A 27,657-nucleotide genomic window follows, 5' to 3' on the forward strand; every position below is an offset into this window, starting at 1 on the left:
GTACAAATTTCACAAAGCAGCCAGATTTGTTGATGTGGTGATTCATTTAAAAACATTAAAAATAAAACTAAAAGTTTACTACGTGTACTCAACCTGGGAAGTCTCTCCTCAAGAGTGTCCACGAAGTAAAGAATCGTTGATAATACAGCTACATTCTGGAATATAATTTTAAAGTTAAGATCAACTTTTGCAGTATTAGACTCAACTGCATTGTTAAATATTTACTAGTCTATATAATAGCATAATATAGACTTTGTCCTCCACTAGAGTGGGGAGTCTAGGAACCCCGCACTGCGTGCAGCCTGAGCCCATTTTTGTGGCCCTCAAAGACCCCTAAGATTGCACCAAGATTGAAATTGGATACCAAAATATTGGTTTTGGGTGGCATGATTTGTGCAATTTTAAGTGAGCTATAGTCTCTGCAAGGTTTGACATACCTATTTTACATGGAAATTCTCCTTAACTATATATTACTTTTATTGCTTTGAAGGGCCACGAAAAGATTTCCTGCTGTATTTTATACAATGTAATAGATGGTGCATGGAAAACCTTTGAATACTTAAATGTGCTACAGAAATTTAACTATCAGTTGAACTCATTGTTTACTCACTAGGTAACCACAATGTAACATGAATCTATCGATGTATCTGGTTATTTATTTAAAATATTTAGATGGCCGCCCAACTGAAATAGTTTGAATCTGGGCAGTGTGCAAAAGAAAAAAAGAAAATCAAACTGACAGTACAAAACAAACATATCATTAAAACCAAATAAATAGTAAACATAAATGGTAAACATGAATGAATCCATGATGACTCCTAAGAATGGAGACTCTACTCATTCTGGCCCAAAGGCTTTGGGAAAGAGCTAAACCTTAATGGCCTCCCTAAAGCCCTGTTGGGAGAAGATCATTTGAAAGAGCAGCTTCCACCACTGAGGACGCATGGCTCCTGGATCCTACAGGTAGTCCTCGGGTTATGTCCCTTTGTTCAGTGACCATTCAAAGTTACAGTGTTGCTGAAAAAATGAACTTATGACCAGTTCTTGCACTTAACGACCATCACAGCCTTCCTGCGGTCACATGATCAAAATTCAGGCACTTGGCGACCAGCCCGCATTTACAACCATTGGAGTGTCCCGCTCTGTGTTCTCGTCCTGTGCGAACTGCATATGTTTCAACTCCCCCCACCCACCTATCTCTCTGCGTGCAGATCAGGCTTTGCAGAGCCAAATACCAGCATGGCCAGCAGCAGCCCCAGCTCCACTGCGCGCAGGCAGTGGCAGGTGCAGCCTTGGAGGGGGGACCCTGTGGGGTTCTCAGCTGCCCCCACCCTGGAGGGCAGCTCAGGCAGGACACCCACCTATCTCCCTCCACCATCTCTGCCTGCCCTGCACAGCATGGCTGAGATGAAGATGCCACTGTATTCCTCTACCCCTTGCTGCTGCTGCTGCCTCCTCAGCCTCTGGGTTCCTGGAGGGCCTGCCCCGCTTCTCTGTTTAGCATTAACTTAGTGAGATCTAGCTGCTTCATCTCCTTGCTTTGCTTTAGATATACATCTTAAAAGTGGCTGAACATAAATTCTTTTTAAAAAAAAGAAATGGTGCTAAAATGTCAGATTGTTTGCAGCTTCTACACGTCAGTTTTTCATTTCCAGAGGCCACGCGGCATCCCAATTTTTATTTCAAACTACTTCAGTTAGATGTAAGTATTCTTAACTGCAAACACACAATGCCTACAGGTCAGACTTTGGTTTAAGGGTCACCCAAAGCAAACCAGCTCATCCAGTCTTTCTCCTTAGTGTTGTGAGTATTCTGCTTTTGGCCAGTGAACAAAATCTCAAAGCTGCTGGGAATATTCAATTTGGGATTCCTGTTTGCTTGGAAGACTGTGTCTAAACCATAGGTCCCATTTGTATTTTCGGTATGTAAAAATTAGATATTTGTGTTCTTAGTCTAAATGAAAGTGTTTTCCTCCCTGAATACTGAAAAGCTGCATCATAAATAAGAAGTCTAGGGGAGTGACTTTCAAGTATATAGACAAGGGGTCTGTGGGGTGGGGTCCACTGACTGATTCCCCAAATGCCACAGCTATTGACAGGCACACCCTGTGGCAGCTCTTCCTAATTAGCTAGTTTCACTCCAGTTTTTAATTTAAGGATATGCAAAGCATTGCACATTTGAAAAACATTGGTCTGGTTAATCTAGAATTGTTGAGCACTTGAAATAGTCCTGCCTCTCCCAAGCTCAAAAAGACCCATTTCAAATTCCACCCGGAGCTGTTTTATTCTGCAATAGCTATAGAATTGTCAGAACAGTCAACTTTGAATTTAGGACAGCTGAGCTTTCAAGCTCAAACTATTACAAGTCCAGATGTTTTGCATATCTCTAGCTTTATTAAAGCATTTTCCTCCTTGAAATAATCTAATCTGCCTCCAAATGAAAGTGAAACAAATGTAAGACTATAGCAACAGTTGAGTTCTAATTGTTCTAATTGAGTTCTAAATGTAAATAAGATTCTTATAGTTCTTATTTACTGTCTTATAGTTTGTTTTTATTTGGAGTGCTTTTCCACAATTTGTCGCTTGATTTTCTCCTTTTTAAGTCTGTCCATGTTATGGTCAGGCATGTCTTTAAAACAATGGAACATTGATCTGTTCACTCAGGCATTCCCCTCAGGCGAGGCCAAAAGCAAATACGCAACTGAGAGAGATTATCCTTTTACTACGGTATCTCTATGGTGTTGTTGCAGCATGTGGTCTGCGGGCGGGAAGAGGCTATATTTCTCGGCTGGCCAGAGAGTGCCTTGTTCATGTTTAAGTACACGTATCCCGGCAACACAAGCAGCTGTCGCTACCTAATAGCGGGAACCGCTTGGGGATTCTGAGAACACCTGTGGTTCCATCTTGCAGAAATTCTCTGCTAGACCAAAGAGCAGCCCAGTGTGAAATTTAATTCCCTCTTCTTAGCATGGCATGTTGTACAACTCTGCAGGGCCAGGCATGTCTCAGTTGTGAAGTTAGCTGATCAGCCAAGTTCGGCTGCCTGACGGGCTGGTTTCACCTGTGTTTTACCTAACTGGAAGCATTCCACTTGGTTCATACCTGAGTGGGGTTCTTTACGTTGGTATGTCTTTCAGCCTGCCCTGCTAATGGTTGTAAACATAGGCTTGTGTGGTGGCTAAGCGGTTGCCAAGATTTGATCGACTGCTGCTTAGGTTTCTAAGGGCAGAATCAGAAAGCAGCTTGTTTCCCTCGTGGTGATAAGACGATTGTTACCAGTTTGGGCTGAGACTTGGGCGAAACAGCTCTGCCAATCTTTTCAGTTGTCTGAAAGCGGCCCCTCCCGTGCCAGATACCCAGAGATGGAGTTCCATGTTCTGAGGATAAACTATACTTTCCCTAAATAAAAATCAGCTTGATAGCTCAGTCAGCAAAACTAAGTTTGCTGTTGCTTGCCTTCTGTATGTATGTGTGTCTGCTTTCCATGGCTGTTTCATTGTTTTTTCCCTCCACACCCACTCCAGGTATACCTGCTTCTCTCCTCTATTGGTATTTCATGTTATAAGGTGCAACCTTCTTAGTCATTTTTAAAAATCTGAATATTTTTGCTTTTACGCCCAAATAAATCTCATTTATCAGTGGCTATGGTGGTGGTGCTATGAAGAGCTGGAGAGCTGTATAATGTAGCTAACTGTGATTAAACTGAAAACAGAGCACTACAAGTAAACAAAGTTGCCCTCTCCTGCACAGTTAAATAGGTTTTCCCAGGGGTTGGGTAGACTCTCAGACAATGTGTGCTGTTCAGGCTGGTAAAATCAGTGGAAATAAAATCTCTTGAAAGCTTCTTTCCACTTGTGTAAGAGGCAGTGTGGACTCAGCACATTGTTTAAAATGCTTCCCCCCCGCCGAAATCTGAGGCTTAAAGCAGGTGTACTTTTGCAGATAGTAAATGCTGAGCAATGTTAATTGAATTCAGAGTAGCAGAGTAGTTGAAGGAATTGCTGTGATAATATTCATAAGCTTTTTATTTTCTTTGTTTCCATTGTATAATGCTTATAAGATTAAAGTTTGTTGGTTTTCAGCCAGGGATGATGATCTCTTAGACAGAATACAAAAAGATAAAGAGAGGTGGAGAATACAAAGGTGACCAAACAAGTCACCTTGTTTTCTAAAGCTCTGTAACGGTATTTGCAATATGTAATCAGGACTGAGGTGTTGCTGCTTTAAGTGTATATATAGCTTAGTAATGCTCTGTCTTATAACGTAAGCCAGGAAAAGTTCCCTTTCATTTCTGCCATCCTGTACAGTTGGTCTAGCTAAGTGTGAGTTCAAGCTAAGTGTCTGTTCTAGCAGGAGGCAGGTGGAAGCAGTTTCATCTCTCAGTGAAGGATGAGGACATCCCGGGTGTTTTCTACGTTAAACCTTTTTTTAAAAAAAAATCCAAACCGAATGTTTTAATTTAAATCCAGACTTTCTATTAGGCTGTGTATAAATGTACCATGGTGCCCACACAAGCTCTTTTTATGTTTTTCCTAGCAGGCCTGGCACAGGATGCAGCTCCAGCCTTCTGCCATCCCGTCTCATAATCCTCCTGGGCCGTGGTTGGGGCTCAGAGGCCTTCTTTGCAATGAGGATGGTGATGGGTGCTATGGCTGGTGCTAACAGTGTGCCTGACCACCTGGTAAAATAGACACGGAAATTCAATAAGGTTAGAGAAAACTGAGCACATGCTCTTGAACAGAGAAGGGCAGCTATTCTGCGATCATGGCAGTTCACAAAGAGTTAGGCATCCTGGAGAGACACTTATATATGTCTATGTATACACACAGGTCTTTTGCCTGCCTCTTTTCAGACAGCTAATTTTTTTTTTTGATTTCTTAAATCCCACCATTATTATTAGTTTTATAAGTAACTCAAGGCGGTGAACGTATTTAATACTCCTTCCTCCTCCTATTTTCCCCACAACAACCCTGTGAGGTGAGTTGGACTGAGAGAGAGTGAGTAGTCCAAAGTCATCCAGCTGGCCTTTGTGCCTAAGGCAGGACTAGAATTCTCAGTCTCCAGGTTTCTAGCCTGATGCCTTCATCACCAGACCAAACTGGCTATTCTTGGCTATTGGCTATTCCCAATTCTTGAGAGTAAGTGATTCCTGAAGGATGCTGTCATGATAGGACAACTTAGCTTTCTGTTTTGCCCTATGTATCCTGTTTGGAGAAAAGCCCTTGAAATGGTACCCACTGGTGCTTCAGCTCACCTGGAAACCTTTTCTACCTGCAGATACTAATTCTGTATACACGGATGTAGGGGATTGGCTCCATGACATGTGACAGCAGAGAATAGTTTTATTCTGCACAGTCGTGGTTACATTCATATTTTGGAAAAAGTAAATTTAGAGAATGCTGATCAGGCTGTAGTTTTAGGTTCTTATGAAACCAGAAGTGTGACCATCTGACTTGAGGCTGAACTTTATAAATTTTGTCAGTTGTGTCAGTTCTTCATTACTGCAAGGTTTCTGGCATTTAAGGTCAAAAAGACATAATCTTCTCTTTCAGCAAGATTATCTGCTGAGCCCATCTTTTTATGCCTTATGGTAATCATTATAATAAATAGTTCTGCAGTCTGTAATTTTTCCAGATTATTAATGTTGATGACGCTGTCAACCAAACAGCATTATTGCATACTTTCATAGTACAGAAATACTGTTCCCAAAAGTTCTCGGCACCTTGGCCATAATGGAATTTGATTTAAACCCTTATTCTAAAAATCTTTCACCATACTCATGTATTTGCTCCTAAGCAGAGAGGTGCAAATGGATGGAAGAAGGGTCAGACGGTATTTTCAACATTGCAAACAGCAGCACTTCTGTTTTCCCTTAACACATACATATCTATGCTTGAAGAATCACTGATTTTTGTAAAGGTGAAAGAAAAAATAATGTTTTATATGGTTTGTGCATATCCAGTTTTTTAAAAAAATTATTCCAACCTCTGGCTGGTAAACCATGCTTGATGGCTTAGGTGTTGTGTTAATACAATCCTTGTGGCTTGTTTAGTCTGTGGATAGAGGAAACTGGATTAGAGCAATGTGTAAGCCAGGTTATATACTCTTTCCCTACACATTGTGCTTACGTGCTTTGCTTCTGAAATTGTTCTGCCTGTACTTCTGGAATGCTGTTGTTTAGGTTAGCAATACCTATATAGACTAAAGGTCTGGCTATATAAAACAATAGGATACATGTTTTTGTGGCCTAATATATTTATACAGTAAAGGCAATGCTGGGCAGGATGCCATGTCTCCATTGTAGAAAATCATGTTTTTCTTTCACATAGAAAATAATTTGTTAAAATTGACATTAACAAGTTAAAAATGGAAGTTCTGGAAATACCTCAAAGGTTCTCAAGACTAATCTTACTCATGCCTGGTCTGGGGTGGATGAATGGGGTAGACTTTATGCTATCAATATTTTAAAAGGATTTTAAACCATGTTTCTGAGATCTTGTTCTACAGGGAGTTCGTCCATAATGGCCTTAGAGTGATTAAGGCAGACCTCTGGCTCTGTAAAACTTGTCTGAAGAAGTACTTTATTTCAATATTAAATTGCTTGAATCCAGAAACTAGTTACGATGAAATTATTTGCTCTTATGTAAATTCACTATATATGCTTGACTATGAAATGCAGCTTTCTGTCTTCTGTGTATGATGCATATTGTTTGTTCATCTTTTCCTTTTCCATCAGACTGTTGAACATGGATTTCCTCATCAGCCAAGTGCCCTGGGCTACAGCGCTTCCCTCCGCCTCATGGCTATTGGAACCCGGGCAGGAGCCATCAAAATGTATCCTTTCAATTGTTTACTTCTGCTTTCTAATCAGTGTTAGGGGAGAAAGTAGGTCAACTGCACACCTGGTAGACATAATGCTTTAGACTAGAATCCCCAAAGATGCTGTTGTTTAGTCGTTAAGTCGTGTCCGACTCTTTGTGACCCCATGAACCATATTGCGCCAGGCCTTCCTGTCCTTCACTGCCTCCCTGAGTTTGCTCAGTTTCATGCTCATTGCTTCAGTGATGCTATCTAACCATCTCATCCTCTGCCGTCCTCTTCTCCTTTTGCCTTCAATCTTTCCCAGCATCAGGGTCTTCTCCAAAGAGATCTCTCTTCGCATTAGGTGGCCAAAATATCTGAGCTTGAGCTTCATTATCGATCCTTCCAATGAGCAATCAGGGTTGATTTCCTTTAAGATTGACTGGTTTGACCTCCTAGCAGTCCAGGGGACTCTCAAGAGTCTTCTCCAGCACCACAGTTCAAAGGCATCAATTCTTCGGCGCTCGGCCTTTTTTATGGTCCAGCTCTCACAGCCATACATTACTACTGGAAAAACCATAGCTTTGACTATGCGGATCTTTGTCGGCAAGGTGACGTCTCTGCTTTTTAATATGCTATCTAGGCTTGCCATAGCTTTCCTCCCAAGGAGCAAGCGTCTTTTAATTTCATGGCTGCAGTCTCCGTCTGCGGTGATCTTGGAGCCCAAATAAATGAAGTCTGTTACTGCTTCCATTTCTACCCCTTCTATTTGCCAGGAATTGATGGGTCCAGATGCCATGATCTTAGTTTTTTTAATGTTGAGTTTCAAGCCAGCTTTTGCACTCTCCTCTTTCACCCTCATCAAGAGGCTCTTTAGTTCTTCTTCACTTTCTGCCATTAGGGTGGTATCGTCCGCATATCTGAGGTTGTTGATGATTCTCCCTGCAATCTTAATTCCGGCTTGTGATTCTTCCAGCCTGGCATTTCTCATGATGTACTCTGCATATAGGTTAAATAAGCAGGGTGACAGTATACAGCCTTGTCGTACACCTTTCCCTATTTTGAACCAATCGGTTGTTCCATGACCGGTTCTAACTGTTGCTTCTTGGCCCGCATACAGATTTCTCAGGAGACAGGTAAGGTGGTCTGGTACTCCCATCTCTTTAAGAATTTGCCACAGTTTGTTGTGATCCACACAATCAAAGGCTTTTGCATAGTCAATGAAGCAGAAGTAGATATTTTTCTGGAACTCTCGTGCTTTCTCCATGATCCAGCGAATGTTGGCGATTTGATCTCTAGTTCCTCTGCCTCTTCGAAACCCAGCTTGTACATCCGGTAGTTCTCGGTTCATGTATTGCTGAAGCCTAGCTTGTAGGATTTTGAGCATAACCTTGCTAGCATGTGAAATGAGTGCAATTGTGTGATAGTTTGAGCATTCTTTGGCGTTGCCCTTCTTTGGAATTGGAACGTAAACTGACCTTTTCCAATCCCGTGGCCACTGTTGCGTTTTCCAAACTTGCTGGCATATTGAGTGCAGCACTTTAACACCATCATCTTTTAGTATTTTAAATAACTCAGCTGGAATACTGTCATCTCCGCTAGCTTTGTTGTTAACAATGCTTCCTAAGGCCCACTTGACTTCACTCTCTAGGATGTCTGGCTCAAGGTCAGTGATCACACCAGCGTGGACATCAGGGACATTAAGATCTTTCTTGTATAGTTCTTCTGTGTATTCTTGCCACCTCTTCTTAATCTCTTCTGCTTCTGTTAGGTCCCTGCCTTTTTTGTCCTTTATCATGCCCATCTTTGCACTAAACGTTCCTTTCATATCTCCAATTTTCTTGTAGAGATCTCTAGTCTTCCCCATTCTATTGTTTTCCTCAATTTCTTTGCATTGTTCATTTAAGAAGGCCTTCTTATCTCTCCTTGCTATTCTCTGGAAATCTGCATTCAGTTGCTTATATCTTTCCCTTTCACCCTTGCTTTTCGCATTCCTTCTTTCCACAGCTATTTGTAAAGCCTCATCAGACAGCCATTTTGCTTTCTTGCATTTCTTTTTCTTTGGGATGGTTTTAGTTGCTGCCTCCTGTACAATGTTACGGACCTCCGTCCATAGTTCTTCAGGCACTCTGTCTACCAAATCTAATCCTCTAAATCTATTCATCACCTTCACTGTGTACTCACAAGGCATATGATCTAAGTCATACCTGAGTGGTCTAGTGGTTTTCCCTACATTCTTCAATTTAAGCCTAAATTTTGCAGTAAGAAGCTCATGATCTGAGCCACAGTCAGCTCCTGGTCTTGTTTTTGCTGTCTGTATAGAGCTTCTCCATCTTTGGCTGCAAAGTATATAATCAATCTGGTTTCGGTATTGACCATCTGGTGATGTCCATGTGTAGAGTCGTCTCTTGTGTTGTTGGAAAAGAGTGTTTGCTATGACTAGCTTGTTCTCTTGACAGAACTCTATTAGCCTTTGCCCTGCTTCATTTTGTACTCCAAGGCCAAATTTGCCTGTTATTCCGATTACTCCTTGACTTCCTACTTTAGCATTCCAATCCCCTATGATGAAAAGGACATCTTTTTTTGGTGCTAGTTCTAGAAGGTGTTGTAGGTCTTCATAGAAGCGATCAACTTCAGCTTCTTCAGCATCAGTGGTTGGGGCATAGACTTGGATGACTGTGATATTGAATGGTTTGCCTTGGATACGCACTGAGATCATTCTGTCGTTTTTGAGGTTGTACCCCATTACTGCCTTTCCCACTCTCTTATTCACTATGAGTGCAACTCCATTTCTTCTAAGGGTTTCTTGCCCACAGTAGTAGATATAATGGTCACCCGAATTAAATTCACCCATTCCCGTCCATTTCAGTTCGCTGATTCCCAAGATGTCGACGTTCAATCTTGTCATCTCATGTTTGACCACATCCAGCTTGCCTTGGTTCATAGATCTTACATTCCAGGTACCTATACAATATTGTTCTTTACAGCATCGGACCTTCTTTTCGCTTCCAGATACATCCACAGCTGAACGTCCTTTCGGCTTTGGCCCAGCCGCTTCACTCTTTCTGGAGCTACTTGGAAATGCCCTCCGCTCTTCCCCAGTAGCATATTGGACACCTTCCGACCTGAGGGGCTCATCTTCCGGCGTCATATCTTTTAGCCTTTTAACATTGTCCATGGGGTTTTCTTGGCAAGGATACTGGAGTGGGTTGCCATTTCCTTCTCCAGTGGACCACATTTTGTCAGAACTCTCTGTCATGACCTGTCCGTCTTGGGTGGCCCTGCACGGTATAGCTCATGGCTTCACTGAGTTACGCAAGCCCCTTCGCCACGACAAGGCAGTGATCCATGAAGGGGCCAAAGATGCTATGGAGCCCAAATGTAGTATTTGTCTATAATTCCTTAAAGCAGCCGCACCTTTTCCAGGCACTCTATGGTAGCAGGACCCCATGTGCCCCGAAGCACTTTTAAAAACTTTAATCTGAAGCACTGAACAGCCCTAATTCTTGGTGTGTAGATAGCGCTTAATTCAAACCATTTTCTGCATGTTATCTGTATTAGACTATAACAGTAATAACCCACTTTGGATATTTGCTCTTCCTAAATCGTAGAACAGATTTCCCAGTTCCATTCACACTTTCCTTTCCAATGGGCTAAGGTGGGTAGGATCAGAACTCAAAGCAAATAGTATACTTGTTGGCCTTGCTCTTCCTCATGATATAAAGTATAATTGTGAACATGAATAGCAATAAGGTTATCTCTGCATTGCAAAATGGGTTGGGGGAGTAGGATTGAAAAATGCTACCTTGCTTTAAGTTGCCTGTCTTTGAAATGGTGATAAGGCTTGAACCAGGATAACCCGATCACTTTAGCGTGGGGTACTAGGAGTTTGTGTTGTGCCATGTTAAGCTAGTTTCTCATGTCTAATGGAAAGTGGCAATTCCTGTTTGGAGATTCAAAAATATTGGACTAAGAAAGAGAGTGCTTTAAAATTGCTTCTCTTTCATTTAGTCGCAATACAGTATATATAAAAATAGAATCCTGATTCCTGAGGCATGAAAGCCAGTTAAATGTGGAAGAGTGGAGAAAGTGAATGGCTGAGCATCTAAATGCTTTTCCACATGATTGTCATTTTAATAGGTTTCCCTTTGGGAAAACTTTTGTGTGTAAGAATTGGATCATCTGTGTACCTGGGTTTATGGGTTTAAACAAGAGCCTCCCTGGGAATAAACAGGTTTCAGTCATTCCATCCTGCTCAATTCTAAAAATGGTGCATAAGCACATGGTCAAGCCCCTCAAAAATTTAGATCTTAAAAACAAAGAACCTATTAGCAAGTATCAGGGAAGGCTTTGAAAAAGCTTTCCTCTTCATTTTAGTGTATTTGTTAGGTTTATAACCCATCTTTCCTCCAGAGTGCAGGATACTTTATTTGGGGATCTCCTCATATAAATCAAAGAATAAATTGCTATATTTCTGCTTTATTCTCTTCAGATTAATGGAAATAGTCCTCAACTATTTTAGGCATATAAAAATGTTATTAGAAGAAGTGTCATCAGCCTAATTCTAGTTAGATGGATCACAATTACCCTAAAGTAGAATTAATCGGCTCATGCAACATGTCCATCAAAGTTGTAATAAGTATCTACTTCAGTGCTATTGACCTCAATAGTAGTTCAGTTATGGTGCTCCAGGAGTGGAGTTCATGGGCTTGCATGAAGAGACCAACACTGTTATGCAGATACATTTCATTCCTGAACAGGTGAGTAAAATTGATGTAACCAAATCTGGCTTCCTTGACAGATAAGCTTCTGAGCCTATATGGATTTTAGTAGTGAGATAGATTTTGCTGCTAGTTATAGTAAAACACAAGAAACCTAATAACAATTTCATGATAAACAGATGTATAGTGTCTGAATTATATTGAAAAATGCTGATAATTTTGCTAAGTGAGCTGGAAAGCAGCTTCTTAAGAAGAGGAATCACATTTGGAGCCCAGAGATGGAATTGCAAAGGAGCTAAATTTTTATATAATTATTCAGTATCCAAATGAAAGTGTTTTAATGTAACCCACTATAACACTGATGTAGCTGGTAACTCAGTATGACTCCTGAAGTGTTTGTGACCTGAATATCATTTTATTTCCAGTTCCCCTTTTCCCAATCCCAACATACTAATTTAAAGGAAGACTCTGGTTTTGGATCCCACTTCCATTGTCTGGTTCCAGCAGAACTTGTTAGAGCAGTTGCTCAACCTTAGCAACTTTAAGATGTGTGGACTTCAACTCCCAGAATTCTCCAGCCAGTATGCTGCCTAGGGAATTCTGGGAGTTGAAGTCCACATATCTTAAAGTTGCCAGGGTTGGGAAACAGTGGGTTAGAGGGACTATTCCAGCTTTGTGGTCTTGTCCTTAGGCATTTTGTTGCCAGTTTTCTGACCAGACCAAACACTGCATGATGCACTCATTGAGAGGAAGGCTTTGAGAATCATAAACTATCCTGCCTCCTTTTAGTTCCATTTGTGCCATCCTGAAGATAATTTAGGCTGTTGTCCCTATCCCATAATTGCCCAAACAGAAAAGGGAAATCAAATAAAATGGAATGTGACTGCTACCTCCCAAAAACTGCCCTGCACAATTCAGTGTCTTATGACACCCTTTTAAGATTAATGCTTTTATGGTGGCCTAAACTTTTGTAGACTTGAACTTACACAACAGCAAGTATGTTCTTGAATGTGATAGAGTGCTACAGTAGATTGAACACGCTGCCTGTTAAATTTGCTCAGCTGGTGGAGCATTTCTATGTCAATCTGAGCAATACATTAAAATGTATAGTATGGTATACAGATAAACCTTGCATAACATCCATTCGGTGATCATTCAAAGTTACGACCGTTGCAGTGCCCCCAAAGTCACGTGAACAGAATTCGGGCCCACTCAGGCCAACCTGCATTTATGACCTCTTTTGGCTGCCTGCCTAACTACTGCCACCAGCTCCCTCCATCGCCTGGCCCTGCCCACTGCACCGCACGCCAGTAGTGTACCAGTGCACACTGCAGTTTCACATTGCCTTCTTTCACACTGGCGCAGCCAGGGCTTCTCTCTCACCCTATCCAGGGCCTCTCTTCATACCCTGCCCAAGACCTTCGCAAAAGAAGCCTGGTGTGTGAAAGAAGGCCCCAGCTTCTGGGTCCTTCTTTTGCACTGGCACAGTTGGGGACTTCATTCACATGCCAGGCTTCTTTTGTGAAAGAATGATCTGGGCGGGGCATGAATGGAGGCTCTGGAAGGGGCATGAGAGAAGCCCTGGTTTCACCGGCATGAAAGAAGGCCCAGGCTGGTACAGTAGTGGTGTGCAGCCATGGGCAGAACTGAGCAGCTGGTGGCAGCAGGTAGGTGGGCAGCCGAAAGGGCAGAGATGGGGAGATAGGCAGTTCCTTACCTTACTGGGGCTCAGAGCTAGGAGGAACCAAGCCAGGAATGCTTGGATCGGGGTGGATCCTTGCCTAATGACCGTGGGGTTCATTTAACAACAGCAGCGGGGACTGCTGGGATTGCTATCGCTAAGCGATGTGGTCATGTGGCGTCACACTTTATCACCACATAGTTTGTGACAGAAATTCCAGTCTCAATTACCGTCATTAACTGAGGGCTACCTGTATATCAGATGTATAGTTAAATGGAAAGAGTGCCACCCTCTTTCTTTATTTACTCTAAATGTATGGGACCCTTCTTTGGATTGGGACCATGAGTTTGTGGGAGAAGGGAAATGATGTAAACATTTTCCCCAGTAACTTGCAGCCTGAAACTTCCTGCAGGGTTTTTTGTTTTTTTTAATAAAAAGCAACCCATTAGTGCAAATGAGAGTTATCTTTTTTTAACCTGTGTGTTTGGAGAATGGCAGATTTTGGAAGGCAAGAGCTAAATATTTAAAAAGACTTAAATACTAGGGCTATGCACTGATCTGGATTCAGAGGAGGAGGGTGATTCAGAATGTGCATGGCTACATGCGCTGCAACTTTTTAAATCAAACACTTCTTTTCATTAGATTGCTTCATTAAAAAATTGCCAGTAGTGTGTCTACACACACCTCAAATCCCCTTTTCCCCTTTGAATCTGTTTTGCTGCACAGTACTCTTAAATATTTTCTGCCAGTGGTCCTGTGCGGCACTGGAGCTTCATGTACGTACTTAGGAATAAAAAGAGGAAGCAAAGAGCAGTTGTCTGTTACAGCTACATACATTGTGTAATTTGCCTTAGAGCAGTGTTGTCCAAACTTGGCCATTTTAAGATGAATGGACTTCAGCTCCCAGAATTCCCCAGCCAGCATGGCTGGCTGGGGAATTCTGGGAGTTGGTCCACTCATCTTAAAGTGACCAAGTTTGGACAACACTGCCTTAGCGTATTGCTTTCTTTTTTTTGAAACTGAGCGTAACTTTTAGATGAAGGGCCCTTTCATATAAGGAAAAGGGTCTTGCGATTTGAAGTATTTTAGTATTCCATTTGTGTTGGCAAATTTGGGACTAGTTCCAGTGCTTCATCAGGAAGTACCTACAGGAAAATTGGTATGTTCTGCTGAGTGTCAATTTGGTGATCAAAATACTTGATTTTAAATCTAAACATTGGTTAGGGTTGCGCTTTAACATATACTGTGAGGCACCACTTTTAAGAATTAACTCATATCCAAAGAATGCAAAGAGTGAAGAAAACACTCACTTCAAAAAAAGGTGTGTGTTTAATTCAAACATCAGGAATTCAGATTATCAGCTAGGTAAGATTTACCCTGGAAGCAGGTAGCTCAGGTAACTTTGGGTTCAGAGACCTCAAACACAACTGGTGTAAGTTCTTACTCTTTTTTAACACCGATACTTAAGTACTATGAAAAGTCCAGAAATGATTTGGAGTCCTTAGACTCGATGGACAGACTCTTAAGGAAATAAAAGAAATGGAATATTACTGGAGCAGGTTTGAGAGCATCAGGCAGAGTAAAAGTTTATGGTAATGCAATAATAGATTTATTAAAGTGGAGGTGGATTAAGGAAGTGCTTCCAAGCACAGACAGTAGTACAGAAAATACAGTTGGAGAAGGCACACTTTGGTGAACAAATTCATGAACAAAGAGGCACACTCTTAATTAGAACTAACGAATAAATTCAGGTTCTTTTGATTTGTGTGATTCAGTCATTGTACATTATTCATTCGAGTTGAAAGTAACTCCCTGTTCTGGCCAGTTCTCCTCTGATATGTTTGATATCAAGTATGTCCTGAATGTCCAGAATGTATTCCCTATGTCAAAAGCAGCTAAATGTGACTTTGTGGTAACATTTAGTACTTTGTAATGCCTGTCAGTTGACTGTATATGTATTGTAGTTTGTTTCTTCTGGTTAACCAGTTTAGAAACAATGTTCTAAATAGACCACAAATATCAAATCAGGTGAAGGTTGATAATATTTATATTCTGAAATGTGCTTTGATATAGGAATTTTTTTTAAAGGTCTTGCATGTTTTAATATTTTGATTTATTTTTGTTACATGCCAGTGTAAGCAATTTATAATATTTGGGTCACATCTTCCAAAGCAGCCCCCTCTTTTTTTTTTTTTTGGTGGCAGCTGTTGGTGTCTCCCAGATCAAACAGCTGGAATTCAAAAGTAGAACAGCCTAATTAATTTTTGCATTTTTAACAGAACAAATTAAGAAGTAAAATTAGAGTGTTAAATATCCTGTTGGATTTTACTAATAGCTGTATTCTGCTCCTTGGAAGTTTTACACATAACCACACAGCCAAACCCCTCTCCATCTCATTTATCACCTCCTCTGTCATCCTAGCATCACTGCCGCATCCCTTACAGCTCTTAGAGGCCAAAGTATTTTTTAATATGATAGATTTTGTCTTAAGAGGGGTTCCTATTCTTGGTATACATAGCATATGTGCTGAAATAAGCTGTCAACTTCTACAAAATATGTGAGCATATACCTATTGGCCTAGTCGTTGCTCTTGGCTACTCCCTTGGAATAAACTTCTAATGTGGAGATTCCCTAACAAATCAGTTTCTATATAACTTTGTCGCATCCTGATGGGAATTTAATTTCAGCTTAATCATGGATTGTAGCTTAAAAACAAAATAGTAGTTCAGTTCTTGAAGTGCCACTTCAGGTGATAGTTCTCCAAAGATGGCTTTATCTCTCTTCTTTTTGATAATTTTCAGTGCCGGTTAGTGACCCTATTGGATGATAACAGTCTGCACTTATGGACCTTGAAACAGTCCCATCATGGTACATCAGAGCTTCAGGAAGAAAGACACTTCACGCTCCGTGGGCCCCCTGGGTAAATAAGATACTTCCAATCCTAGCACAGCTGGGCAGCCAGGAAAGTTAACTTGCTTGACATAGTTCCATTCCTCATGGCTGATATTGCAAGGAAATGTAAACTTCAAAGTTCTCTGCACTTTAAGTAGTCTGTTTTTGTGGTATGGAGAATTGCAGTCTGCTTCATCTTTTGTGAACCCAGTTTTTTTCTTTGCCTTGTTTGAGCAAACTTAATTTGCTGTTGCATCTGAACCAAAGGCAACTGGTTCAGTTCAAACAAGCAAGAGAATCAGAGTGTGGATGCAGAATCTGAACTTACTGAAGTTACTGCAATTAAAATAAAGGTCTAATGGCAAAGGTTTAGTGCAAATTTTAGGATAGTGGTAAAGGGGGAAATATTTGGTTGCCAAACCTGACTGGCTAACAAGCATCAATACAGCATTTGCTAATGATTTGCTAATTAATTAATTAAGCAGATGGAACTATCACTGTAAGTTCTTGCAAGTTTTTGTGTTCATAAACCACATTTTCTGTTTCATACATTTTTCTCTGCCACTGAGAATTTTGGAGCTGGAATGTCAGTGACTGGTTTTCAGTAGTCCCTTCTGAATTCTTTGCAAATAGATTTTGGATCAAATGTTTACATGGTGCTATGTGAGTATTGATTGGAATACCAAGTTCATTCAATTGAATCTTAAAACAATTTTTTGTTTTTCTCCAACTCTAGTTCCCCTCCAAGTGCTACCCAAATAACAGCTATCCTGACACATTCTTCTCGAGAACTTCTGTATCTTGGCACTGAAAGTGGTAATGTGTTTGTGGTAGAGCTCCCATCCTTCAGAGTACTAGAAGACCAGATCATCAGTCCAGAAGAAGTATTGCAAAGGTGAAGTCAGACCCTGCGGTTATGTTAGCTAATGAAATTTCTGAGATTTTGCCCTATTTATACAGTAGATTCAACCATAGATGTGGGTATGAATTCTGCAAGTCTCAACCAACATACATCCTGTCTGTATCTCATACATGAAGCAGGAGAAAGCACCATTACCCTAGAACTAACCTTACGCTGCTGTAAGTATGTATTATAGTATTCACCCACATGGTTTGATAAGAACACATTGTTCTGGGCATTTGCATGTAGTTTTGACTACCTGGCATGTTCTGAATTCCACTGTTCTATGGTAGTCAATCTGGATGGTCAGGTCTCTTCTTTTATGGGCCAACCATGTATTTGATGCTAGGAAATTAGGTGTTGCATACCACAGTGATTCAGGAAAGGGATATTATTTTAGATTTCAGCGGGTGTGCTGAAGAAAGCAGAAAAGTCCATATTATAGACGCTCCCTAACTTAAGTAACAATTCCACTCTGGAAAACCTTGCAAAACTCAATTTTTGAATAAGTTGAAATAGGATCAACTGCCCCTCAAACTAAGATACATGTACAGTATTTGAAGGCAAATTTTTGAGACTAGATGACAGAGAGGAGTGTTACAGGTAGTCCTCACTTAATGACTGCCCTGTTATGTGACCATTTGAAGTTATGACAGTGATGAAAAAGTAACTTTACAACCAGTGTTTGCACTTATGATAGTCACAGTATCTCCACAGTCACATGATCAAGATTTGGACACTTTGCAACCGGCAGGCGTTTATGACAGTCACAGCATCCTGTGGTCATGTAATCGCAATTTGCCCGCTTCTCAGCCGGCTTCTGACAAGCAGAGTCAATGGAGAAGCCAGCAGTAAAATTGGAAGTCACAGTCACATTATATCTTGCTTAACAACTGCTGATGACTCAATGACCATGATGGAAGTGATGTCATAAGTCTGTTGCGGTCATATGATGTCTCATTTAACAACCACATTGCTTAAAGACAGAGTTGCCAGTCCCAATTGTGGTCATTAAGCAATTGGTGCTCCCACTAGGTCTTGCATCTGTGTGTACACAGGAAGCAGAATGGGGAGGGAAAATGAGAGGAGGGGGAGAAACCCCTGGAAAGGTAAGCCTGGAAAAGCCGCACATTCTCAGACAAGAACCTTTGCGTAGATGCGTTTGTCACCTTTTGCACAACAAGTCAGCCAGCAGTGCTTAAGGAAAAGCAATGGGCAGATGTAATTGTGGATTTGCCTGACAGACTTGGTTGTGGAGATGGCCATGTAGTTCTAGGGTAGCAAGGATAGTGTTTGTGGTGTGTGATGTGGTGAATGAGTGATAGAAAGAACTACAGTAGAGCTAGCTGCTGAGGAGCCAAATCTTCCTTCTAAGAACAGGTGGCAGCAAGGGCCTAGAGCCAGGAAAAGAACAAGAAGAAACTTTTGAGGTAGTCCGTGAAAATGCTGAGTTTACACATGTCCAGTCTTATATAACCTGGGTGATTGCCTGTTCATTTACATGTTTTCAAGGTTTAGTTTCCACAGTGTAACCACTTAAAGACCTCTGTTGTGACCGCATTGTTGAGATAGGTCAAAATACCGTACTGTTTCCTTAAACACACCCCATGAAAAGGTAGACTGAATTAGATTACCTAAGTATGTTGCACCCAACCAGAGCATGAGCTTAGAAATAGAGGTGTTTCTGTGGAACATGAACCACTTTCAGCAATTGGCCTGGGGCCTGGTGGTGGAAAAGCTTGGTCTGCTTTGAGCTGAACACAGTGGTATTGGCAGGAAGCCATGTGCTTGGCCTTACGATGGTGCAGAGGAAGAAGGAGCCCTGCCAAATGTGCAACTGTTTCTTTGCATATTTTATTTTCTTTCTTTTGCTTACACAGTAATGTTGCATAGCTCCATTTGTGTTTCCTCACAGAGTGCCAGAAGATTATAGGAACAGGAGGTCACTTGAATTGGTAGAAGTGCTACGGGAACATCCTCGGAATCCCAATCAGATCTTGATTGGTTACAGCAGGGGCCTCATTGTTCTCTGGGATTTGATAAATAAGAAAGCAACACACCATTTACTTGGCAGTCAGGTACTAATACATTCTGGAAGTTCTGAACAAAAGCTGGGAAGACCCTGTTTCCTTAGCTTATGTAGCAAGTTATAGCTTATGTTCATCCAAATTGGCAAGCCAAAATGTGGTTGGTTTGATTTTGGCTTAGTATATTGTATGAGACCATCCATTGTTTTTTGTAAACTATTGTTTATGGGTTAGTGTGGACTTGAAGGATTTTACTTTAATAAGGTAGGATTGAATGGACTGGTCATTGATTGTAATAAAGAATCTCTCAAACCATGAATAAACTATATTTTATTGTAAAGTGTGAGCAAGGTCATAGAACTGTGCAGAAAAAAGACCAGGGAAATCTGCTTGGGAGTTAACTGTGTGTTGTGTCTAGCAATTATTATGACATCCTTGCACATTTTTTAAAAAGGGCAAGAGGGAGGTAAAATGTGTTACAAAGAAAATACAGTTCTTTTCTTATCCTGCAGTTTATCCTTTCAGCATCCTTCTTCCCAAGGTAGGGAGTGGGAAATGGATGTTTTATTACCCCTGTCCAAAACACAAAAACACAAGAATTATTATCAGGGTTTTATTATACCAGTTTATTAACATACAGCTAACCCTCAACTGCAGATCTTCAGTCCCTAGAATATGGTTTCATATTCTACATTAGCATTTTCCGATAGCATATCAAAGAGCTCAGTTTGCTGGTTAGAATAACAATATAACTGAACAGTCAGGAGTGCAACTTGAAAAAACAAGCCTTATAGTACAGGGTTAATGGAGGAACGAGAAGCTGTAGGGCCTATGGGGTAGATGAGAGAACGTGCTATGGAGGGAGCCCACAAGTTCTCAAAGACTGCCTTCTCTCTCTTTTTTTTTTAATAGTATTTTATTAAGATTTTATGATTACAAAGTTAAAAGTTAGAAATGAAAAAGAAAATTGAAAATACAAAGAAAAGAAAAAGTGAGATAAAGTAAAAGAAAAAGGAAAGACATGAAAAATAAATAGCTTCCAATCTATCTCTGGTCTTAAGAATAATAAGTGTCATAAGTGCTAGTTTTTAATGCATTAAGTAGGAATAATTCTTTGTCAAAACATATCCCATTACATTTACAATCTAATCTTCAAATCCCCATGTAAGCTTCGCCCCGCCTGCATTTTGCAAATAGTCCATCAATGGTTTCCATTCTTTAAGGTAATAAAAGACTGCCTTCTCTCTTTTGAACATACTGTTGAACTTAGTTGGCCTGATTTGTCAGTTGGGTGAAGATGAAGAAGACCGGCAACACTATTTCCACATTATCACATGTGTGCTCTCCTAGATGAGGATATTGGATCTTTTAATTAGAAGATCACACAAGTACTAGGTCACTTTGAAATAGGGTGCCTAACCTGTTTCCCCAAACTGTGGGTGTGGCTCCTCTGCAAAAGTTTGCACTGGCCATGTGTAAACAGGAAAAATGATTAGATCTATCAGCAGCTGTCATTAACTATTAAAATTATATTTGGTTTAGCTTTTGTCCTGACCCCACTTGTTTTTGGATGTGTGACCTTTGGTGTGACACTCAGGTAAAGCCCAGGTAAAGCACACACTCCTCTGCTTTGAAGATGAATGAATGTGTTGTAGCAGAAACTTTCATGGGTCAAGAGTCCAGGCCAGTACATGCTCTCCACTTTTGTTCTGGGAAGAAAGTGCAGAGTAGCACACTGTGGCAGCATCCACCACGACCTGTATCTGGCCTGTTCAGACTGATGGTATCTGAAGGGGAAGAGGCAGACCAGAGTCAGCTCTCCTGTTAGCCCAGTGGCCTAGTTCAAAGCGTTAGTCGTAGGAGACAGCATCCAGCTGACAGCTTAATCAACTCCAGATTTCCAGTTCATGATATTTCTGTAAGGGTTCAAGATAAAAAATGTAGAAGTAAGAGTTTACATTTTAAATACAGACATGCTGAGCAAATCAATTCTGTTGTTACTTTGGGATGTGTATGTTGTTTCTCCCTAGCAACTGGAAAATCTCTTCTGGCTGAGGGATGGCCATCGTATCATCAGTTGCCATTACGATGGGAGCTATGCACAGTGGCCAATTTCAAGTGACGATAGGCAGCCTGAGCCTCTGGAAAGCAAAGTACATTATGGTTAGTATGCGAGAAGCTGGGCAGATATGCCTTTGGCAGTGTTGTCCAAACCTGGCCACTTTAAGAAGAGCGGACTTCAACTCACAGAATTCCCCAGCCAGCATGGCTGGCTGGGGAATTCTGGGAGTTGAAGTCCACTCATCTTAAAATGGCCAGGTTTGGACAACACTGGCCTTTGGTATCAACCTTGATTTTGAATTTAGTAAAAACTTGTTTTTAGAAACTGTGGACCTATCAAGCTGAACACAATACACTAGCTGTTCTAAGGAGGATATTTGGCTCAAATATCATGCATGCCACCCTGAGGATATAAAAAAAGGATTGTCTAGTATCTGACCAATCACATGGCAATATATTGTGTAGACCTCCTTTAGGGCTTTGATTCATGTTGTAAGAGTTCCTGGAATGATGCAATAAAACAATGCCATTTGATTTCTTGCTACAGTGATTATGTGTAGCATAAGTGATTATCTAAGTGATTTTACGATCAGAGACCAAAACATGTACCAGAAGAAGTACTCATATTAAAACAGTTGAAAAATAAAAAAATAGACTGCAAATCAGGGAAAACAAATTATCAGAATTGCTAGACAATTAGATGTCTAACGGCAATATTAACTGTAACAAATTTAGTAAACCTTCTGGAAATATATAGGATAGTGGCTTTTCCAGCCTTTGGAATTACAGTAGCTGGTTTTCTACCAGAAATAGGTTAAGGCTGTTCATATGAAACTGGATTAGCTTTTCTCTTTAGCCTTCATGTCATGATACAGTGGGGCAAAAAAGTATTTAGTCAGCCACCAATTGTGCAAGTTCTCCCACTTAAAAAGATGAGAGAGGCCTGTAATTTTCATCATAGGTATACCTCAACTATGAGAGACAAAATGGGGAAAAAAATCCAGAAAATCACATTGTCTGATTTTTAAAGAATTTATTTGCAAATCATGGTGGAAAATAAGTATTTGGTCACCTGCAAACAAGCAAGATGTCTGGCTCTCACAGACCTATAACTACTTCTTTAAGAGGCTCCTCTGTCCTCCACTTGTTACCTGTAGTAATGGCACCTGTTTGACCTTGTTATCAGTATAAAAGACACCTGTCCACAACCTCAAACAGTCACACTCCAAGCTCCACTATGGCCAAGACCAAAGAGCTGTCGAAGGACACCAGAAACAAAATTGTAGACCTGCACCAGGCTGGGAAGACTGAATCTGCAATAGGTAAGCAGCTTGGTGTGAAGAAATCAACTGTGGGAGCAATAATTAGAAAATGGAAGACATACAAGACCACTGATAATCTCCCTTGATCTGGGGCTCCATGCAAGATCTCACCCCGTGGGGTCAAAATGATCACAAGAATGGTGAGCAAAAAATCCCAGAACCACATGGGGGGACCTAGTGAATGACCTGCAGAGAGCTGGGACCAAAGTAACAAAGGCTACCATCAGTAACACACTATGCTGCCAGGGACTCAAATCCTGCAGTGCCAGATGTGTCCCCCTGCTTAAGCCAGTACATGTCTGGGCCTGTCTGGTCTGCTAGAGAGCATTTGGATGATCCAGAAGAGGATTGGGAGAATGTCATATGGTCAGATAAAACCAAAGTAGAATGTTTTGGTCTAAACTCAACTCGTCGTGTTTGGAGGAGAGAGAATGCTGAGTTGCATCCAAAGAACACCATACCTACTGTGAAGCATGGGGGTGGAAACATCATGCTTTGGGGCTGTTTTTCTGCAAAGGGAACAGGACGACTGCTCTGTGTAAAGGAAAGAATGAATGGGGCCATGTATCGTGAGATTTTGAGTGAACACCTCCTTCCATCAGCAAGGGCATTGAAGATGAAACGTGGCTGGGTCTTTCAGCATGACAATGATCCCAAACACACCGCCCGGGCAACGAAGGAGTGGCTTCATAAGCATTTCAAGGTCCTGGAGTGGCCTAGGCAGTCTCCAGATCTCAACCCCATGGAAAACCTTTGGAGGGAGTTGAAAGTCCGTGTTGCCCAGCGACAGCCCCCAAACATCACTGCTCTAGAGGAGATCTGCATGGAGGAATGGGCCAAAATACCAGCAACAGTGTGTGAACACCTTGTGAAGACTTACAGAAAATGTTTGATCTCTGTCATTGCCAACAAAGGATATATAACAAAGTATTGAGATGAACTTTTGATATTGACCAAATACTTATTTTCCACTATGATTTGCAAATAAATTCTTTAAAAATCAGACAATGTGATTTTCTGGATTTTTTCCCCATTTTGTCTCTTATAGTTGAGGTATACCTATGATGAAATTACAGGCCTCTCTCATCTTTTTAAGTGGGAGAACTTGCACAACTGGTGGCTGACTAAATACTTTTTTGCCCCACTGTACATCTATGAGAAGGCAACGTCTGAAGTGTACATTGGTTTCTGGTGGCTGCATAATTAGTGTGGTGAGGCTGTCTGGTTGTGCAACTTATATGTAGAGTAGTTCTGCACAGAAATGTTACCATACTGTGTCAGGTTTATTAATAAAACTGAGTTTTGCAATGCAATAGTATATTTAATAAATGGTACAATCTTTGCAAATATTCTGTTCTAGGTCCCTTTCCTTGCAAGGCCATTTCCAAGATTTACTGGCTAACAACAAAGAATGGGTGGGTATTATAGCTGATAATGTTGTGTGTTCTGCGTATGAAGTGACTTTTTAGTAACAAGAGAGGCTCTTGCTAGAAATCTGCAGCTGGCAGAGACACTGCCAGGTGTTCTTTTCTCCATATAATAAAGACTTGTATAGACTTATGAGACAAAATGTTGCTGTCTCTGTTTTAGACAATTAGAAATGATGTTGTGTCCTAGTGTACAGGATTTATCATATGCCTTTTGCTGTGGGTTTCCTGCTCACCTAATTTTAATTACCCTGTAATCTATAAAATTCCATATCCATATATCCATATGCCATATCATTCAGTGAAAAAATAAGAAAGAGAACAGTGGGAAATACAGTGAAAGGAAATGTCAGCTAAAGATCAGATTGAAGAATCTTAAATACCACTGAAAGTGAAAGAATTAAAAGACTCTTCTAAGTACCTAAAAGACAACAGTCAAGGTTCTATCAGTCTGGGGGGGGGGGGAGTTCTTTGAAGGGGCATAAGGAAAAGCAATGTCCATTTCAGAAGTGCATATGAGTAGATTTATTTATTTATTTACAGGACTTAGCCGCCCATCTCATATGATGACTCTAGGTAGCTTGTAACAATCCATTAAAACAAATAGTTAAAAACAAAAGTAACCTTCTCCCCAGGTGCCAGACCCATCATCCTCGCAGCTCAACCCCCATCCTAGCCCAGTGCTTGGTGGAGGAGCCAAGTCTTTGCAGCCCTCCAGAAGGCTAAAAGGGTAGGGTTCCCTCGGATCTCAGGTGGGAGGCTGTTCCAAAAATCATCACTGAGGCACCAGCCTATTAAGGCCTTACAATGTCTCTCTTGTGCTGCACGCTTTATCCCTTGCTAATGACTTCTTTCAAAGATTTAATTCTAAAGATGGAGAGATGAGGTTTTCCACTAAGACCGTTTTTTAACTTCTAGCCATGAAATGCTGTTAAGGTGATGACTCAGAATCTTATCTGTTTTTCTTTAAGGCTCCCTTACCTCATATTTCAAGGAGGGATGCCTCGAGCAAGCTATGGTGACCGGCATAGCATTTCAGTTGTTCATGGTAGTCGGCAGATTGCCTTTGACTTCACATCACGGGTGATAGACTTCTTTGTTGTTGCCAGTGCTGATCCATTTGCAGGTATGTAGAAAGCTGAAATAGTGGTGTAACATAGGTCATTTCTGGACTAATTCAAATTTTGGTAAGTGGTTTGTTCCCTTGTCACACCATTCCTTTGTATCCCTTAAAAGAACTGAACTGCTTGCCTGTTCATTTTTAGGTTCAACTAGACAACCCGTGACCCGTTAGGTCATCGTTTCAGAGATACTTCCTTACCAGATTCCTCAATGCCTTCAACCATGGCAGAGCTTCTAACATACTGCCTTCACTGGAAAAGTTCTTAAAAATTCAGGGAGATATTCAGAGATGTATCTGCCTTGAAAATAGGCCGTATCATTCATATTGAACTGTATAGCGCAGTCAAACATTAGAAGTTGACCACAGGAAATGTTTTGTGACATTTTGTATTGTGATATAAAGTGTTTTATGATCATTTGTATGTCATAAAATGTTTTATAACATTTGCCAAATTTCAATTCCATGGGTCCTGGATTTTGGATGCATTTTGTAAGTTAGCCCATTTGAGGTCCCTTGGTTCAAAAATGGTTGGCCTATGATGCACTGTTTTGCCCAGTTAAAGCTTACAGACAGACACAAAAGTTTGAGTTGTTATACAGATTACACTTAAAACCTAAGCCACTTAAGTTTTTAAAGACTGAAGCAATGACTAACATGCCCATAACACAAGATGGGTTTCTGATGCCCTGTTCCAAATACCTTTGTTGCAGGGGCACATTCTGCCAAGTATCACCTCCTTCTGCAAACCATTTTTGGTGGTGTACCCTGGTTTTGGAGTATTCTTTCGTGAAGGTATCCCCATCATGTCTTTTGCAAACGTTTAGATGCCAAGTTATGGCACTGTTGTTCACTCCAGCATTTTCATTTTATTTTCTGCTTTTTATCCAGCCTTTCATCTCATAGGTAGAAACCTACTATAATTTGTCAGTGGTTTGGTTGCAGGTTGTTATCGTTAGATTCTTTGTTTTGTTGCACTATGTTTCACATATATTATGCACTGATCTTACTCCATGAATTTGTATTAAATATGCATTAAAGTGTATTAAATGTGTTAAATATTTCAATATTATTTAAAAGTGCTAAATATGCATTACAGTGACAACAAAATGTTCAGAAATAAGGGTGAAATGTAAAATAAAATGTTGAGGAAAACTGATTTTAACTATTGGTAGTAGTTGAAATGCCACGTCTTTTTCTCTATTGTAATACACTGAAGTAGCAATCTGAAACCTTACTCTGTTGAAAGGGGGGAACTGTTTTGTAATGCTCACATCTCTTTCTGGTTTGCACCAGCAAATCAGAAAGATTTGTTGTCCTTAATTGCTACCTGGAACATTTAGTTGTACAAACAAATAGCTTAGAGCGGGAAGGAAATCAGACCTGCTTCTTGTACTGGTGATTGCTTGGAATTGATGAGAGACAGACTTCAAGGTGAAAGGGCTAAATGTTCTTTGGAGTTTAAGCCAACCTTTCTTAACCTGATGCGCCCCCCCCAAAGGTATGACCCCTAATTTACCAGGCAGCACTGGAGACTTATACTAGGTTGGGAAGGCTGCCTTAAGTATCTGCAAATGAGTAAGTTTTGTTTTGGTGGCTTCATATGAAGCCCTGGGCTTTTCCTTATCTTGGTCTTGTTCCATCGCTGGCTTTGTTTCAGTTGCTGCCAGACAGAAGGAGCTGTTAATGCTGTGCTGCCTTCCTGTTCCTTTTGGGGGGGGGGGGGAGAGAAACACAAGCCCTGAGATCAGCTTTCTTCAGTATTGCTGCCAAAAGGGGCAGTGCAGCCTCAGTCCTTTGGAAGTTCAGGGTCCTTGTGATTGTGCTTTGCTGACAAGCTGCTGGCACAAACCGCATTAATTGCATTTAAACCGGAACCGTTGCCTGCATAATCCAGGAAATTGTTCAGTCATCTGAGGTTTCTGTGGCTAGCAGTGGCTGCTTTCTTAAGCTTTAACCAATCTTACGTGCTGTTTGGTTTGCTCGGCACTTTGAGACCTTCGGTCACTCATTTTCAACAAATAATACTTCTATAATTGCACGCCTGGTGTTGGGAAGCTATTCTGTTTACTCAGGATCTGGGCTCTGATCAGTCAGGATTGCTTCTGAAAAGGCAGGTTGTAACTGGAGAGAGTGTGCAAAAATGCTGGCTACTCTGGCAGTTAGAAATGGTATGAGTGAAGGACATCTCTCTCTTCAAAGAGCTGCTTCTGTGGAGAAACAGCACTCTTTTTTGTACTGTATATTTTTATACAGTGTTCTCTGCCTGAAATGTACCACTAGAAATGGCCATTTCAGATGGCTTTGTACATCTGCTTAGCAACTCCCAATGAAGGAATGTTATTAGTAGTGCTTAGTAAAGTTACAGTGACATCAGCTTACAAAGCATTTAGTACTTGTGGTTTTCCAGATGTTTTTGTGCGAGGAGTTGTTGTTTTCTTGGGCCGCTTTTAGCATAGGGATATGCTTTTAACAGTGAAGGTGTGGGCTATAACATTTATAGATAAATAACATAAATATAAAAATGAAAACTGCCCTTCCATCATACTCCAGTTAGTATTGCCTAGGGATATTCATGAGACAGAAAATGTGTTGAGTTTCAAACTTGAAACAAAACATGTTCCAGAAGTTCTGTTGATCTGGCTAGAGTCAGCCACAATTTAGCAGAAACTCTTTGCCTTTTCCAAGTTTCAGCAGAAATAAAA

The 27,657-nt window shown here is 40.8% G+C and overlaps 1 protein-coding gene across 7 annotated transcripts in view; it reads left to right on the forward strand.

Moving 5' to 3' along the window:
• The window catches only part of LLGL2 (LLGL scribble cell polarity complex component 2), a 68,033-nt gene that overhangs the window by 14,938 nt on the left and 25,438 nt on the right, over nucleotides 1-27,657 (forward strand). For all 7 annotated transcript variants that reach the window (XM_088133333.1, XM_088133329.1, XM_088133335.1 and 4 more), the window contains 8 exons: nucleotides 6,736-6,833; nucleotides 11,479-11,560; nucleotides 16,004-16,122; nucleotides 16,831-16,989; nucleotides 18,911-19,073; nucleotides 21,053-21,185; nucleotides 23,766-23,820; nucleotides 24,804-24,958. In XM_088133333.1, coding sequence (XP_087989459.1) covers nucleotides 6,736-6,833; nucleotides 11,479-11,560; nucleotides 16,004-16,122; nucleotides 16,831-16,989; nucleotides 18,911-19,073; nucleotides 21,053-21,185; nucleotides 23,766-23,820; nucleotides 24,804-24,958 — 964 coding nt within the window. The remainder of the gene's footprint in view (nucleotides 1-6,735; nucleotides 6,834-11,478; nucleotides 11,561-16,003; nucleotides 16,123-16,830; nucleotides 16,990-18,910; nucleotides 19,074-21,052; nucleotides 21,186-23,765; nucleotides 23,821-24,803; nucleotides 24,959-27,657) is intronic.

Source organism: Python bivittatus, unplaced genomic scaffold (genome assembly GCF_059951505.1).
Source record: "Python bivittatus isolate LINGU-HERP-01145 unplaced genomic scaffold, Pbiv_v1 ctg000080_np1212, whole genome shotgun sequence".
Taxonomy (NCBI): domain Eukaryota; kingdom Metazoa; phylum Chordata; class Lepidosauria; order Squamata; family Pythonidae; genus Python; species Python bivittatus.